The 17,157-nt window shown below is 27.3% G+C and overlaps 1 protein-coding gene across 3 annotated transcripts in view; it reads left to right on the top strand.

The window, feature by feature from the left end:
- The window catches only part of LOC111039089 (katanin p60 ATPase-containing subunit A-like 1), a 20,530-nt gene extending 5,465 nt beyond the window's left edge, over positions 1-15,065 (top strand). For 2 of the 3 annotated variants that reach the window (XM_022322404.1, XM_022322405.1), the window contains exons 2-11: positions 10,590-10,719; positions 10,803-10,984; positions 11,060-11,189; positions 11,523-11,881; positions 11,941-12,043; positions 12,103-12,224; positions 12,313-12,492; positions 13,195-13,462; positions 14,608-14,734; positions 14,839-15,065. In XM_022322404.1, coding sequence (XP_022178096.1) covers positions 10,808-10,984; positions 11,060-11,189; positions 11,523-11,881; positions 11,941-12,043; positions 12,103-12,224; positions 12,313-12,492; positions 13,195-13,462; positions 14,608-14,734; positions 14,839-15,037 — 1,665 coding nt within the window. In that variant the 5' untranslated portion in view covers positions 10,590-10,719; positions 10,803-10,807 and the 3' untranslated portion in view covers positions 15,038-15,065. Of the gene's footprint in view, positions 1-10,292; positions 10,503-10,589; positions 10,720-10,802; positions 10,985-11,059; positions 11,190-11,522; positions 11,882-11,940; positions 12,044-12,102; positions 12,225-12,312; positions 12,493-13,194; positions 13,463-14,607; positions 14,735-14,838 lie in introns of those variants that run through there. The other variant, XM_022322403.1, reaches the window with a different exon arrangement.
- The last annotated feature ends 2,092 nt before the right edge of the window (positions 15,066-17,157 follow it).

Below are 17,157 nucleotides of genomic sequence, written 5' to 3' on the forward strand. Positions count from 1 at the left end.
TATATTTAAGTAGCTCAAACGATTCAAAATATTTTGAAAATGTTATCATGTATAGAAATTGAATCACAACAAAACAATATAATCGTTCTATGAGAATTAATTTACGGGTGAATATCCAATGTGTATTATAATATCTTCAAACGCGCATAAAAATGTATTCGACTTTCCGACAAACATTTTTTTTTATTAAATGTAGGAAAACTTATGTAGAATCTTATATTACATTTTCAAATCTTAGATGACAAAGAACATTCTTATGAATTTCTAACTCTAAATAATTTTCGAATTTCTTTATTTTAATGAATTTTGTCAAAATTCTAAATTCTGACGCTCATAGAAAATTATTGTGGCTTTACTCTCAACTTTTTTCAATTATAAACTTAACTTACATTTTTCATTTATCAAAGGTTTGAGTAGACACTTTTCTGGATATTGAAGTATATCATCGTAAATTTGTTAAAATTGGCCTCTTATTCTTCTATACCTGTTCAGTAAACGTATTGATGCTGCTGCATATTTTCTTTTAGTAGCTTTCTTTGTTTCCTCTTTTAAAATAATAACTCAATGGCTACAAGTTCGGCTGTACTAAATTCATCAGACATCATATTTTCGGTGGTTATTGGTTATACAGCGATGGGCACAACGAAAGTGACTAAAGAATGAGTATAGGTATACCGCACGTGCTCCCCATGCAATGTGAATATTCTGGAACTCACTCCACGAGATGGGTATGGAATTTTTATTATAGAAATATTTGGAACTGATACCTATAAATATGGTAAATATTTGGAAAAACTAGGGGAAAATATTGAACGAATCCATCACGCGAATTCGCGGTGTATTGCCAGACAGAGACTGAACCATAGTCTCGGCGAATTTCCCAGCGAATGTTAACTCCAGTCTTAAATAATTATACGCATTTTGTACAGCCGTCATCTATACTGCAAAAAAATAATATAGGAGGTAGATAATTTATTTTTTTAATTAACTATATATATGCGCGTTGCTGTCGGTCATTATAATTGTCGATTAGTATTTTTAAACATATTAATACAGTATTTCTCCGTATAAATATTTAAATATTAAATGTCAATATTTCTATGCTACTAAGCTACTATAATAGTATACTGTAGTCTGGAATACGGTTTACCTGCTACGATACCTCAAGACTTACATGTTTCTTTTCTTCTGTGGTCTGTGATACTTATTTGACAAATAAAATGTTTCAATGGGTTTGATTATTTCTATGTGTTGTTTTGTTATATTTAATTTTTATACCTTTAATTAGGGCTATCATATTTAAGTCACACCATCTCTAACACCAACCATGAGCCTTGGTTTATTTTTATTTTTATTTCTGAACAATTAATTGAATTATAATATTTTATGCGTGCATCATAAATATTGCGACAACTTCACTCCACGCGGTCCTACATAATATTATTACTATCTTATATATATGGACGTTATCGAATTACCTACGTTTAAATAATGGCCAGTTATATAGTTGGGATACGGATAATATTATGACTCATATTATAGATGTTAGGTAGACTTTAAATAAGTAAAAAAAAAATCATCATACGTATTAATATTTGTCTTATAGGATAATCTATACACTAGTCTTCCGATTTGACCCTTTGTATTATATTCAGTATCTATAGATAGTATTTCAATCCAGTAACATGAAAAACATGATATGAATATTCAAAATAGGATTATATTTTGTATAACGAGTTGGTACTTTATACGATGTTCATTAGGTAGGTATACCTAGCTACATGTTTTTACCCATTTACAATATAATATAATGTTAAGTGTTTCAAAAATAAACAAAAAAAAAACTACACTCAATTATATGCTAATAGATATTTGGATGTTTGACAAGTGTATATATGTATCGGATTACAATTAGTGCTGAAGCAGCTTTTAAGTCACTAATTAATGTGATTATAATATTAGATTATAGGTATATTCGAAAAAATTGGTGCTAGATAATTTTTTACTACTGTACACATTAACTATGTAATATAATCAGATGTTCTATATGAAAGTGATTTCGATATGTATTATGTATGTATATAATGCACCTACATAAATATAATATATAGGTAGGTATCAGGTATACGCATCACTGAACACACATAACAACACTTATAAAAAAATCTCTAGGTATAAACTCGGATGATACCTAGCATAATAATATTAATAATTATGTAGGTATAATATTATGTGAGAAGTTAGTCGAGATCACAAACGTTAGCATTCTAGTATTAAATAAATTAAAATAATAATAAATGGTGATACCTATATACAATATGCTCTCGTTAACCTTTCCAAGCACCGATGCATGAATTAAAATATTATATGATAAATTATTTAGAATGTTTTAAAAATTAAAATACCATTTTATACACAATAATTGCTGTAAGTATGTTTAAAACTCATGCGCGTAAATTAAAATATTTTATCCGAAACATTTAAGTCACCAAGGGCAAATTAATTAAATTATTTAGACTACCTACAAAAAGGACTTACGTATGAAGCAGTGAAGTACACCTACGGATTATACTCAATAGTTAATAAACAATTACCTATACTTATATCTATAGCACGGTGTTCTCCACTACACCTTTTCTATATTAATTTATACTAATTTAGTAATTTAATATTATTAGTTGACGCTGTTATTCGAGTAGGTAGTTGCTTTAAGCTTTAAAGTTTAACACACAAATTAAATTAACGTTTTCACAATATTTATTTAAATATTATATTGCTTTAAATCTAATACTGAGCACAAATTACAAAACAAATGCTAAACGTTTCTTACACAAATCACAATGATGTTTTTTATTATTAAATACAAAGTAAATCGTTATTTATTATTAATCAAAATATTAAATTACTCAAAACAATGATATTCACTTTAAGAGCATCCATGACTTATAAATTATAATAGTTGTAATAATTGTAGTAATAAATATTTCCTTGTAAAAAACATTTTCATGCCACACTGCAATTCATTTACACAGTTTTGTATGTATCCATATTCCATTGTGTATTATACATTGTTGTTGTTATTATATTATACAAATGTGTATTATGATTACGATAAAAAACAAGAATGTTTTTTGTAAACTTTGTAATATATATTATGTTGAATGTCAACAGTTATATAATCAGATTCATTTTTCACATATGTACAACACTATAGTCTACAGCTAATCCTTTTAAACTTTTTTATTATTACGATAATACGATTACGTTCAAACCACTCATGAATGCAGTGTACATTGTTCACATCAAAATAGAATTATTTTTCTAATACTAAATAGGCAGTTAACATTTATAAAGTATTTCAAATATCCTTGTAATAATATAATTTCAGATGATAATATTTATTAATTTTTATCCTTTAATATCATGAGGATATATTTATTTAAAAAAGTTGTTGTCAGACCCAGTTAATTATACATAATATACTAATATGTATAGTACGGATTGAAGTTAAATAACAAACAAAATTATGTGATTCCAAATGAAAAAAGTGATATTCTAATTTATAATAATATAAAATATGTAAATAATATAATATAGATGCATAAACATTCAACTGTAGTATATATACTATGTATTATTATAATAAAAAAAATCAACCAAGGAATGATGAGTCGTATATTAGTTATCATTATAATATTATAGTTGATTCTTAAATACTTAAAACAATCAATTCTGTATATTTTATATGTGTATGTTGCATTTTATAATAATATTTTTTATATTAGCAATTATTATAAATTGTATACACAATTAAACGTCTCTAGTAATACATCGTATTAACATTCAAACAAATTTAAATCAATTGGCAGCATTTTTTTTATTTTAAAAATAAATCAAATTGAAAGTTTCATTAAATATTTTGTTGTTATTGTTTTTTTTACATATATCTTATGCATATTGTTATGTCCTATGTACTTAAAAATGAATGTTAATCCTGTTGTCTTATATAAATCCAAACAATTAACCCAATTCATTTCAAAACAATAGAGCTCTGTTATTTGTCGATTCGTGTGACCCGACGAACTTCTTTTGTGCAATTCGTACATTACAAATCTTTCGTTCTTTAATTCTTATAAACGTAGACTACATAATATAATATAATATGTAAGTACGTAATATAAAAATTACCTTATGTTTCCACGGAGAAACAATATAATGATATACCATACATCGTGTATACCAGAACACTGCAGACTATAGAGCAGAGTATACCCATACGCATAAACACAATATATTGTATTAGCGTGTATTAGCACACTCATAATACAACTTTTGTTTCATAATCGCCACTACAGGATTTGTGTAATCGATTATTATCATATATAAATGTAAAAATTATCCATACGCGGTTCGACAAATAGAAAATTAGACATCATTATTATTTTTTTTTATTTAGCACGTGTTTCAACTACCTACGTGACATCTCGCCCATAATCTATTAAGCCAAACACTTGTTTCGAAACGTTCTTGTAGTAATAGGAAAACAAAAAAATAGGATAGGTCACAATCTCATTTAAAATGTCGCCGAAAAACGATTACCTATTGTTCAATGTTTACCTACCTAAATGTCGAGCAAAAAAAAAAACGACTATTTATTTTTAACAATCTTCCGTTTCGTCGATACTCGTTACGATATACCTTTATGGCTATATAATAGTTTATAAGTACTTACCTTTTTTCCGTAAAGGCTCACTTTTCTTTCAATTTATACCTTGTGTACACATTGTACATATTATATATTCAATTGTTTTAAAAACAAATATAACTTCTTTAAGTTTATACCTATGTATAGGTACTCCGAAATTCCGTGCATCATATATACGTTATAATGAAGTGGATATTAGGTTACATAATTTAGTTATATTTGAACCGAACTAAAAATACGTATTAAAAATAAAGAAAACGTCTAATGTACATCCGGTACGATTATATTTTATAACAATAAAGTTCACCAGGTAAATCGAGAAATAATAATAATATATAATATTCATCACGGAAATAACAGGAGGTGTATAAATGTTTATATGTTGTATACTTGACAATTGTTGTACTTAAAATTACCGTAATTTATGAACAGATATACATAATACATGTAGTTCGACAATGTGCAACACAATTCACAAGGTTCTATTCTGGAGAGAGGTGACTGGAGGTGTACCTATATATATTCATATATTTTATTATTAGTAATTTTTGATGTTCATTTATGGTAACTTGCCGTACACACGCATAATGCATATGTATATATATAATAGTATAATACGTATATAAATGTGTGCGTGGTGTCTTGAACTGCCGCACGACGAATATTTGTTGTTTAGTGTGTCAAAACATCAAATAGTTAAGGCCTACGCGTGATCATCTATATCATAAAGTATATGTGAATTTCAATAACTTTAAAATTTAAAGGATTAGACAACTATAATACATTTTCAGTAAATTCAAGGTATTTACAGTAGTTCGCAGTGACAAATTAATTGAATACCTTATTGTATATAATATAGTATATTGTGCACAGAAAGCATTTACGAAAATTTGCATTTGATAGTTGTGCTTGCTCGAGTATTTTGAGATTCAAGATGATCTGAAGTGCACGGGGCCAGCTAGAGATTAATATAAATGTTAATCATAATTTTAATAATAATAATATCATGATTCTCAAGAATTGATCAATAATCAATCATTGATTATATTTTATAGAATACCTATATAGTTCATATTTTTTAACACCAATTTGAAAATAGGTTAAACGCAGTGTCATTAAATTAAGTTTCAATCGAATAAACACAGTTTATAATGCCGTACGAATTTCTGTTGGTGAAACATATTTGATATTATGTATAATTTACAATATATTATATTTATTATAAAATAATATACCTACTGTTGGCGTAATTATCTAGTGATACGCACTTCACCCATGTATTTATAAAATAATATACTATTGGCATAATTACCTAGTGATATACGCACTTCACCCATGTATTATGTTGTACACTTGTACACTTCCTAATTAAAAGTAATAATTATGATTTCATCATTTTTTTGGTATAAAATAAAAAGTGTAAAGTTAATGTTCACAGCTACAATTATGGTATTATGAATGCACTTTTGTCCCTGAAGCGTTATTAACGTTAACGATGTTATTCAAAATAAATGGCTTATAGCGGTATTTATGAGTTTCGATCCGTCGATTATTATTATTATTATTATTAGTTGTTTCTATTTCATTGTGTGGAAGAATATAGAAAGTCGCGTTCGTCTATACAAGATCGGTCTGAACCAGTTTGTTTATGGCGCGAAGTTTTTCGAGTGAAAAATACGAAAACAATACAGGAATGTTGTCTCGGGTTCTTTAATGTGCAGATATCGACTTTCGTGTGGTAGTGCGTGTATTTTGTATAAAAAAAAAACGAAATATATATCTACTCTCTATAAATCATTAAAATATAAAGCCCAATAACTAATAAGTTTCGAAAGCGTATATTGTTGAATAGTTATATTATTATCATGTAGGTAGGTGCAATTTAGTATTTACATATTAGCGTTACTCAATTTATTGTTCTACCGAATAATTAAAATTCAAATACAAGATTTGATTGTTTTAAATCTATTCAGTTTGATACTTTTATATGATATTTTACGTTGAACAAACTTTAAAGTATTTTACTGTACACTTATAAAAATATCATTCTGTGCGTAACAACGAACAATGCAAGCAAAACTAAAGGTCGCTAGGACATAAAAGATCCCTTCAATATTTACCATTTAACTCGGTTTCTTTAACAATGCGAGTGCAATATTATATAATGTATACCTGCTGTGATTGTCAAGTAGTTCATTTTATTTTTTTAATATTTTAAAATAGTAGAGATAATAAATTTAAAAAAATGTTAACGTACAATTTTGGTTATATTATAATAAAATAAATAATATATTTAATATTTTAGTTCGTATTAATATACTCCTCACAGAACGTGACCTATATAATATCGAAGCTTGTCATTTTTCTCCTAGATATTACATTTTTAATTTTTATTATATTTTTAACATTTCACCTGTTATAGGTATAGGTATTCGAATCAATAAATCGTTGAATGATTGTTAGTAACATCAGCAAAAATCGTTTGGATAATTAATATATATATTAAAGATGATTAACTTCAATATCCTTTTTCAAGATAACATATTTTATACTTCATCGTATCTCATTGTCAGCGATGACAAATGTGGATCATACTATACAGAGTATCGTAAAATATTTTACTAAAGTTCAAGTAATAAATTATTTTAACTTGGTTTAAAAAAAACTTTTTCGGGAGTAATCGATAACTATTATAGATAAATATAATATATAGCCGCGTTTGTGTTTAGACGCATATAGGTATATCGTATATAGTATACGTATACCCATGTATAATATTTTACGAACTAAATAATAAACTTTTATGCTTTACGTTTTTACGTCAATACTTTACACGCTCAAAAGTCATAATACTTGTACCTACCAATAATCTAAACACATAATACATATAATATATTAATATGCATACCCATACGTACACACATATATATATACGCCATATGATCAAGTTATACTTACACACGGCGTATAATTTATATTTATAGATTTTCGCGTGTTACAATTAATAAAATGTTTTAAGTGGATTACCATACAGCAATTAACACTGCATAATAGTGTTAATATATTCTTAAATGTTAATCATTATATCCTATAGGTACACTTACACAGTTACACCATCATTTTAATTTTTAATTGTTATTAATTTTCGAGGTCAGTATTGTACTGTACCTATTAAGTGTAAGTAATTTTTAAATATTTTATTCTTAAAACCATCCACTTTTAAGTTTTAATATAATTTTGGTCACACGAATTAACAATTAAATTTAAACATAATAATTATCGATTTTCTTTTAATATATATTATGTAAGTGGGACGCTAGACGACATAATATATGAAAGTTCCTACATTATAAATAGGGTTGTGAATTGGTAGCAAAATTAATTTTTTCTCTTTTAGTAATAAGACAAAGATTTTTTACTACAAAGTTTAAACAATGTAACAATAAATTCAATTTTGAATCTCTTTTTGTATATTTAGACGTTTGTGATTTGTTCAAATATTTTTCGGCTTTTCTAAGTATTTTTTTAAAACTTAAATGTAAAATAATAAGAATTTTAATTTGGTATTAAAAAAGTACCTTCACAAATAAATTTAATAATTTTTATTTTGTAAATTTAATCAAAATATGCTACTAACTAAATTGATTATAATGTCTAAAAATAAAAGTTCTTTTAAATTGGTAATAGCAATACTATAGGACATATGTAGTTAGGTACTTTCTATATTTTGAATATTTTGATTAAATAATTTAAATTTATATTTTGGTAAATTTACTGAAATATTTAAAGTGGATCTTATAAGCTATTTGTGATTTTAAATGCATTTTATAGTGCATTCAATTCACAGCTTTATATGCACTTTTAATAAATAATAACAAGCGGTCCGCGGCAGCCATCCAACATCTGTGTCACACAAGCATACAAACACAATACACAATAATATTATGTTTATTGTAATTTGTAATTTGTAACACTTACCAACAGATATTCGCGTATTGTTTGTATTTGTGTCTCGTGTTCATTCATCGCACTATTATATATATTATTAAACTCTGTCCATACGGCGGCCTTCTGTTTTGGCTTTGATTCTCGTGCGCTAAACTATATTTCACTGTAATACGGTATAATTATTGCGCGTTGACGTTTTCTTCGCTCACCATTACACTATACGTACGTACACTATAGTACAAAGTCTATGCGGTGGAAGAGAAATGTGTCAAGAACAGACACAATACTCGCTATATATGGTAAATGTATAAACAATGTATAGGTGCATGTAATGACGAAGTCCATGCAACCGACTATGCATCATAACTATATAATACCTGAACTGACCGACGACCGTCTATAAAATACATGCGTTTTGATGATAGTATTATACCTATCTATTCCGATGCTGGTAATTTATTACTCGAATGTATATTATCTGCAACAATAACAGTGCAGATATAATATGTGGTAAGAAAATGTTAGTAGAAAATTGCAGGATACATTACAGTGATTAATTCATTTTTATGGGGTATTCTGTAAAATCTGCATAATATACCTGTGTATAACATGTGCAATAAACCTGGTAGTAAATACGAAATATACCAGATACCTACTACCTAATAACTATTTATGTATATTGTAATATTTAGAAATTTAATAACGGTTGAAACATTAAATCGTAAAGAACGAGCCCGGCTTTTTGATTGTCTACTCTTCCAACCGCAAAATTCACATGTAATTTAGTATGATTTTTTATGAATATTAAAATTTAAAACAACGGAATCATTCTAAAATAATGAACAACAAAAAAGATCGAGGAAGAAAATTGCCATCGTATATTAGAAATAATCGATGTACTCGTATGTGTAATTTATATTTATATTCATATTTTTCTTATTACTACAATTTAGTGCAAATGAGAATTATATTTAAAATTACCTATTATGATTTTTTTTTTTAAGGGTCACGAAAAGTTGAATTTAACAATTATTAGGGTCACGCTCATAAGAGGTGGAAATAACTGGTCTACTTGATAAAAATGATCGGGATGACTATTGACACAAAATGGCTCCTTGAAGTCATAATACATAAATATAAATTAAATTACCGTATAGCTTTAAAATGTGATTAACTGTAAATAGTAAACAATACTAAACATATAATATTGTACTCCACTTCAAATGTTTTTTTAAAATAACTAACGAACAATTTATCTTTAGAATATCTCATCCTCATTCCGTGTAACCCTGGCCTGTTAATGGATCATCCATATAAGTATTAGTATTCATAGAACTATTGATTTATTTCGAAAAAAATATATTTTACGAACCTTCCGACTTCGGATTGAAAATACTATTTTTTTATTTAAAGTGCTTAATATCGAGTTAGTCCATTTTATAAATGTTTTAATGACTCGTTGGAAACAGTTTAAGTAAACAAGAAATTTATTCTGAGATAAACCGTACCATATTTGAATTATTTAGTTTACCCGCTTTTTCGCTCCATGCAAGGATGTATTAAGAATGAGATGTATTGCTGATAAGATAACAGCTTATAACGTCCTTGAGCTCTAAACAAGAGAGTGTACCTCAAAATAACATAATTTGATAATGTTTTTCCATCGAAAAATTAATACAAAATTGTCACAAGTCGTTAAAATCATTAAACAGTCATAGTGGTTGTTGGATTGCTATTTGTTGTTCAATTCTATCGGTTACGTTGTATATATCATAGGATTATTGTTATTATTTTTAGTGATTAAGCTCACAAGTATTGGTCGAGACCTATCGGACAATACGATTTAATGGTAAATTCGTTAAAAAAAAACAATATGATAATACAATATTTTCGTTTTCATTTTTTTTTTGATTTGTGTTTAATTTTTATGTTTCAGAAATAATATTATGTTAATGTTCTACGCAAGGCTCCGATTTTCTAATAATGGGTGCACATCAAATGCATTATACAATCATTTATTGTCCTAGTCGCAATTTATTCCCTAGCTCAAATTCATACTATTAAAGGTAGGTACCTAAATTATTTTAATATTTTCACTCTCAAATATTAATTATTTTTTATTTTAACAATTTGAAATTTTTGTTTATAGCTGTGATGACCGTTATGGCAGTATCGATTGATGAAATACGTGAAAGTATTAACATGGCTCGTGAGATGGCTCTGACTGGAAATTACGATTCGTCATTAGTATATTATGAAGGAGCTAAATTACAATTGGGACGATTCTTGTCTACTGTTGATATCCAAACACGCCGAGAAACCTGGCGAAGCGTAAGTTATATGTGTTTCAGCATTTTATATTATTGTTTGTTGTTTTGTTTTTTAAATTTCACTTGTGATCACCAGATTCAACGTCAGATTAATGATGAATTTGAACAATTAAAATCATATACAAACACTTTAAATAAATTAAAACAACTACGAAGTAATGACTTCGAAAGGAATGAGAGGCCCCTGAGTGCATCTGCTCCAGCACGTGAGTATACTATATAATTGTTTTTATAATGCAATCAATTGGTAATGGTACAGTTTATAGCAAATATATTTTTTCCACTAAAATTAATTACCAATTATATTTTTATGTTGTCACACAAGACATTTTGATGTGTACTATTTATCAGGTACACAATGTTAGCATAACATGTAATTCATATGCTAAATAATTTTTTCTCTTAACTTTGACAAATACCTAGATGTATTGATTGATAATATAAAGTTACAACTGTATTGTAATCAAAAAATAATACATTTTATAAATTAAAATCAATCTAAATAATTTAGTAATTGTTTTTTATTATTTATTTACTAGTGAATAGAAATAATAGAAATGATAGAAATGAAGATATATCACCCGTTGATGGATTGTCATGGTTTGGGACAACCCGTCAACAGGTTAATGGCAGTGGCTCCCTAGAATGGCCCCCAGCAAATAATAATGATCCTGATGTTTGGCCACCTCCATCACCCGTCGAACATAGACCCGGACCAACAGTTAGGCCACAAAAAACATCACGGCGTAATGAAACATCACGAGTGGCCAATAGAAATCAAAAAATTGGACCAAACAATACCCGTAACAGTGCCACTAGATCTCAGATAGCAAAAAAAAATGATGATGTCAAAAAAGGTCCAAAAAAAGATACTAATGGTCATAATACTAACGGAACGGTAAATATAAACGTATTAACTTTAGACTTTTTCTTATAATTCTATGTTTATAATATTAGAGTGATAAAAATGAAAAAGATAAGGATGAAAAAGAAGTTTTGAAACCAGATGAGAAACGATTTGATTGTTCCTCTTATGATCAAGACCTTGTTGATATGCTGGGTAACGACCAACATAATATAGATATTATTATGATATTAATTAATAATTTTACTTTATAGAAAGAGATATTGTACAGAAAAACCCTAATATAAGATGGAGTGATATAGCTGAATTAGATGAAGCTAAACGCCTCTTAGAAGAAGCAGTAGTACTTCCTATGTGGATGCCAGATTTTTTTAAGGTATATTAGAGTTTTTACTTTTTATCGTTAAATAAAATTGTTTGAAAAGTTAAATGTATTGAAATGTGTGAAATATTTTTATTTAAAGGGAATTCGGCGGCCTTGGAAAGGAGTCTTAATGGTTGGCCCTCCCGGAACGGGGAAAACAATGCTTGCAAAAGCTGTGGCAACTGAGTGTAGGACTACTTTCTTTAATGTATCCTCATCAACACTAACTTCTAAGTATAGAGGCGAATCTGAGAAACTTGTCAGGCTCCTATTTGAAATGGTGAGTTTAATATTAAGTGTACCATCATTACCATCAAAAAATTACATTAAAATGTTCTTAAGATAATTTTTGCTAAAATTAGTGTATAATAGATAGGTTCAACAAATATTATGCTGAAATCTTCTTTGATTATCATTATTCTTCAGTTTAGTACTAAATTGAAAAATCTGTAATTCATGATTTATTTTGTCAAATTCCTGAACCCGTTATATTGTACACACAGTAAATAATAATTTTCAATAATCCTTGAATAATTTAAGGCTATAAGTCTATATGTGAATATATTATAATTAGTTCCTTTCATAGCTTAAAATATCATAACCATAAATAGATGTAGTCTAGTTTTTGTGTGTTGTTAACCAGCTAAAACTTTTCAAAGTCATGACATTTAATACATTAATACATTAGAATTAGACAATTTAAATACTCTGTTATGCTCCTTATAATTAAATATTTTAAAAGCAAAATAAATTAGGTAATAAGTCACTCTAAGTTGTGATATTTATGATTGTATAAAAATATAAAATAAATATCTAACACAAATCAATACTTTTACCATGTGTTAAATATTTACCCCGTTTGAGTAAATGTAACATCCATTACATTGTGCGCCAAACAAAACACAGCATTGCCTTCCTATTATTTCATTTTTCAGTAATTTTAATATCTCAATACTATAATAAGTGTATGTTATTTTCTTAGGCAAGGTTTCATGCTCCATCAACGATATTCATTGATGAAATAGATTCTCTTTGTTCTCGGAGAGGCTCAGAGTCTGAACATGAGGCATCCAGAAGAGTGAAATCTGAACTCTTAGTCCAAATGGATGGCTTAAGTGATACAAGTACAGAAGAAGAATCAGGGGCTAGTCGTATTGTAATGGTACTGGCAGCTACCAACTTCCCTTGGGATATAGATGAAGCACTTAGACGTAGACTGGAGAAACGTATATATATTCCTCTACCCAACAGTAAGTATTTTAGCAGATTCAATTAAAATTTCCTAATACATATTATTATGATAAAAAAAAAAATAAAACAAAAGTTCCAAACTTTTAATTACAAGTAAAATATATTATGATTTTAAACATTTTTAGAAAAATAATAGCAGTTCTGAGTGAAACAATAAATGTATTGACTTTTTTATTTTCCCAACTATTTTCACATTATGGATCAGTAAAAATGTTCAACTGACAACTCTGCAGTTAGTTTCTGGTAGAAAATGGGGTCTTCCTTATACTTTAAAGTATAAAAATAAAAAAAATTCCAGTACTTTGAAAAATTACTTTGTTCAACAAAAAAAAATTTAGGGTAAAACTAGAATTGTAAGGAAAACTAATTTTTGACAAATAATTTTTGTTTTTTTGTTGTAATTCAAAAATAAATAATAACTGTTAAGATTTGAAATGTTCATTTGACATGATATGGTTTACAAATGTTTTGGCACTTTTTGTACTATTTATAAATCTATAAAATTTTCAACTTTTTAGTTTTTAGTTTATGATACAATTTTTGGTTTTGATAAACAACATGAAAATTTAATACAAGGTTAGGTGTTGACTCAAAAGTCAATAACAATGATACATACCTAATATTTATTAATTGTAATATTATAATATACTATCCTAAAAACATACATTAAACAATACCTATAATAAAACAATGTTTCCGGCAGAAATTGATTCAACCTACTATGTTACTTATTCAAAAATAAATTATTTATATCAATATAAATATAATAAAATAGAAAATAGATTGATTGTCTCTGCTCAGAATTATTTTTCATATGCAATGATGTACCATTGTATTCAAAATAAACACACTCTTGACAGTAACCTGCTAAATGAAAAAGAATGTTCAACATCTACATCAGAGCAAGTTTACTGCTTTTGTAGTTACTTATGTTCTCACATTTTTGACATTATTATACTTGGTATAAGATGGCATGATCATCAAGCACTGTTGTGGTTTTAAAAGTAGGTAATGGTCATTTAAACTGCAGAGATCTTTAAATCCTAAATAATGTTATTACCAAATTTGTGTTATCTTCAGTAAACACTTATTTTATGGCCTTTTTAAATACCCTATTATTGACTACAAAAATATTTATTTATAGGTGCTGGTCGAGAAGCGCTACTGAGAATAAACCTTAGGGATGTTAAAGTAGAACCTGATGTAAACTTAACAGAGATAGCTACCAAACTTAAGGGTTACTCTGGAGCAGACATCACAAATGTTTGCAGGTAATTATAATACTGATTAAATTTATATAATTATCATATTCATTATTTATCACATTTTACCATGAGAGGTAGATCATGTACTAATGCGTCTTAATAATACTTAGGGACGCATCTATGATGTCTATGAGACGTAAGATTGCTGGATTAAAACCAGATCAGATTCGGCAATTAGCCAAAGAAGAAGTGGATTTGCCAGTGTCCTTCCAAGATTTTAATGAAGCAATAGCAAAATGCAACAAAAGTGTTTCGTCAGATGATTTGACCAAATATGAAAAGTGGATGGGCGAATTTGGATCCTCATAATTGTTGCAGATAATGAACTGTATTTTTTTTCTATGCAGACCATTATTTTTAATTATTTTTCTTTTTTTGTTAATTGTGTATAGATATAGGAGGACGACTAGAAACTATTTACTTTTTATTTTAATTGTTTATGGCTGTGCTAGCTCTTGAACTTTATATGCTCACAACGAAAAACACATACTTAAAATATTGAAAAAAGAAACTAATATTTTTTAAGTTTTTTTTTTCACCTGGAGGAATAATTTTAATTTTACATTTATTTAATGTAAAACCTAAAAAACATAAATTATCTTGCCATTTTTATTGAATCAAAATATTTAAAATAGTCATATCTTGGTTTAATTTATTCTACCTGTTATTATGGGCTGTATGGAATTTAAAATATGTAATTATTTATTCCATAAAACTATCTGTTCCGCACTTATATAATTTTAATGCTAACTATTCAGATTACTACCGTTGATCAGTAACTACTAGGTCCCTAATGTGATTTATATATAATAATTTATTTGTTAATTTATTCAACAACCTTAAATTTTATATTGTAAAAAAGTCACTTGTAATTAATTGAGTAAAACAAAATTTTCCTAATATTATTTTGTGTTAGTTATTTTCAGTGTTCGGTCTCGATTTGTCTTCAATATTGCATATTTTCTGATTAATGACTTCACCGTGAAAAATAGGTATTTAATTGAACATATATCAAAAGATATCTCTATCCTACATAATATAGACAATTGACTTGTATGCAGTATTATTTAATGCTTTTTATTGATTTAAGTATTCATCTATATTTACAACAATTGATTATCTTCAAACTATGTGTTTGCCATTTCGGTTAGATCAATTGTAGATGATTGACTTATTAGTTATATAACTTATAACCAAACAACATCATAAACAATTTTATTTTTATTAGAAATAAAAGACTACAATTATGGTCATTTACGTACAAAGTGTTAAAGGAGTTTTATAAAAATAATATGTATTCTGATAATAGTGAATGATTTTAAAAGTTAACATTCATAATTACATTTGAAATGTTTAATTACAATAGGCTCATGAGTTTAGTATGGTGTCGTAAAGGTTATAGACAGATTAGTTTCACAATTCGGCAGCCGACTACTTTTCTCAACTCGAACAGAGTAGGTTAGAATATACATTCCCCGGTTACCCGGACCTCTCCAGACTTCTGCTACAATATAACATCAAAAAAGTAATTTCATGATAAATATCTCATTCAATTTGTCAATATGTAATTTGTAAATTTTATTTTTATTTTAAGCTGACTGGACTAAATTATGGTAATACATCGAATGGTGATTTTTTTGTTGTAAATTCTATGTCATTGAGTTAAATTAGTATTTACGAAGACGCAATAAATCAACCAATTCTGTAGCTCATTATTGTTGGGCTAAACTGTCTTCATTACTCATTTTAAATAAGCATTTATGTAAAATTGTAAAGTATTTAAAGAGCGTTGAGGTCATTTATAATATTGTAATATAGGGATACAGCGAAAACTACTAACAAGCAATTTTATACTTAATAGTTACAACTTAATACTTGAACCTCTACAAAATCACTAAATATGCACATATAAGCCTTATAATATGCATTAAACATTTTTTTCTAGGGATTAACTTAAAAACATTAATAGCTTAAAAGGGCGCTCAACTTTTTTTTAATTTCCACTTACAACAACTTACGAGGAACTTTGCATTATATTTTAAAATTTTTATCGATATTAGCTTAAAAAAAACTAATACTAATAGAACATTTCATGCCTTTAAATAGTTCAAAACGAGTCAAAGTATTTGGAAAATTGTATGGTGTATAGAAAATTAGAATATAAACATTGAGTGAAAATTTCATGTATCTATCGTCATCCCCCCCTCCCCCCCCCCAAGTACTACACTGATTCACTTTCCTGCCAGAAAAGATGCTGTTAAAGAAAATCGAAGCACTTTTACTCTCCCAAAAGGTGATGACAGATAAAAAAAAAGAAAAAAGTTTTAAGTCTCAATGATACTTTAACTTATCGAATAAGAAACAAAATTAAAATTAAAACAATTAACTAAACAAATTAATTAATTAATTTAAACAATTGAAACAAAAAG

The sequence above is a fragment of the Myzus persicae genome, unplaced genomic scaffold (genome assembly GCF_001856785.1).
Source record: "Myzus persicae strain clone G006 unplaced genomic scaffold, MPER_G0061.0, whole genome shotgun sequence".
In the NCBI taxonomy this organism is placed as follows: Eukaryota; Metazoa; Arthropoda; class Insecta; order Hemiptera; family Aphididae; genus Myzus; species Myzus persicae.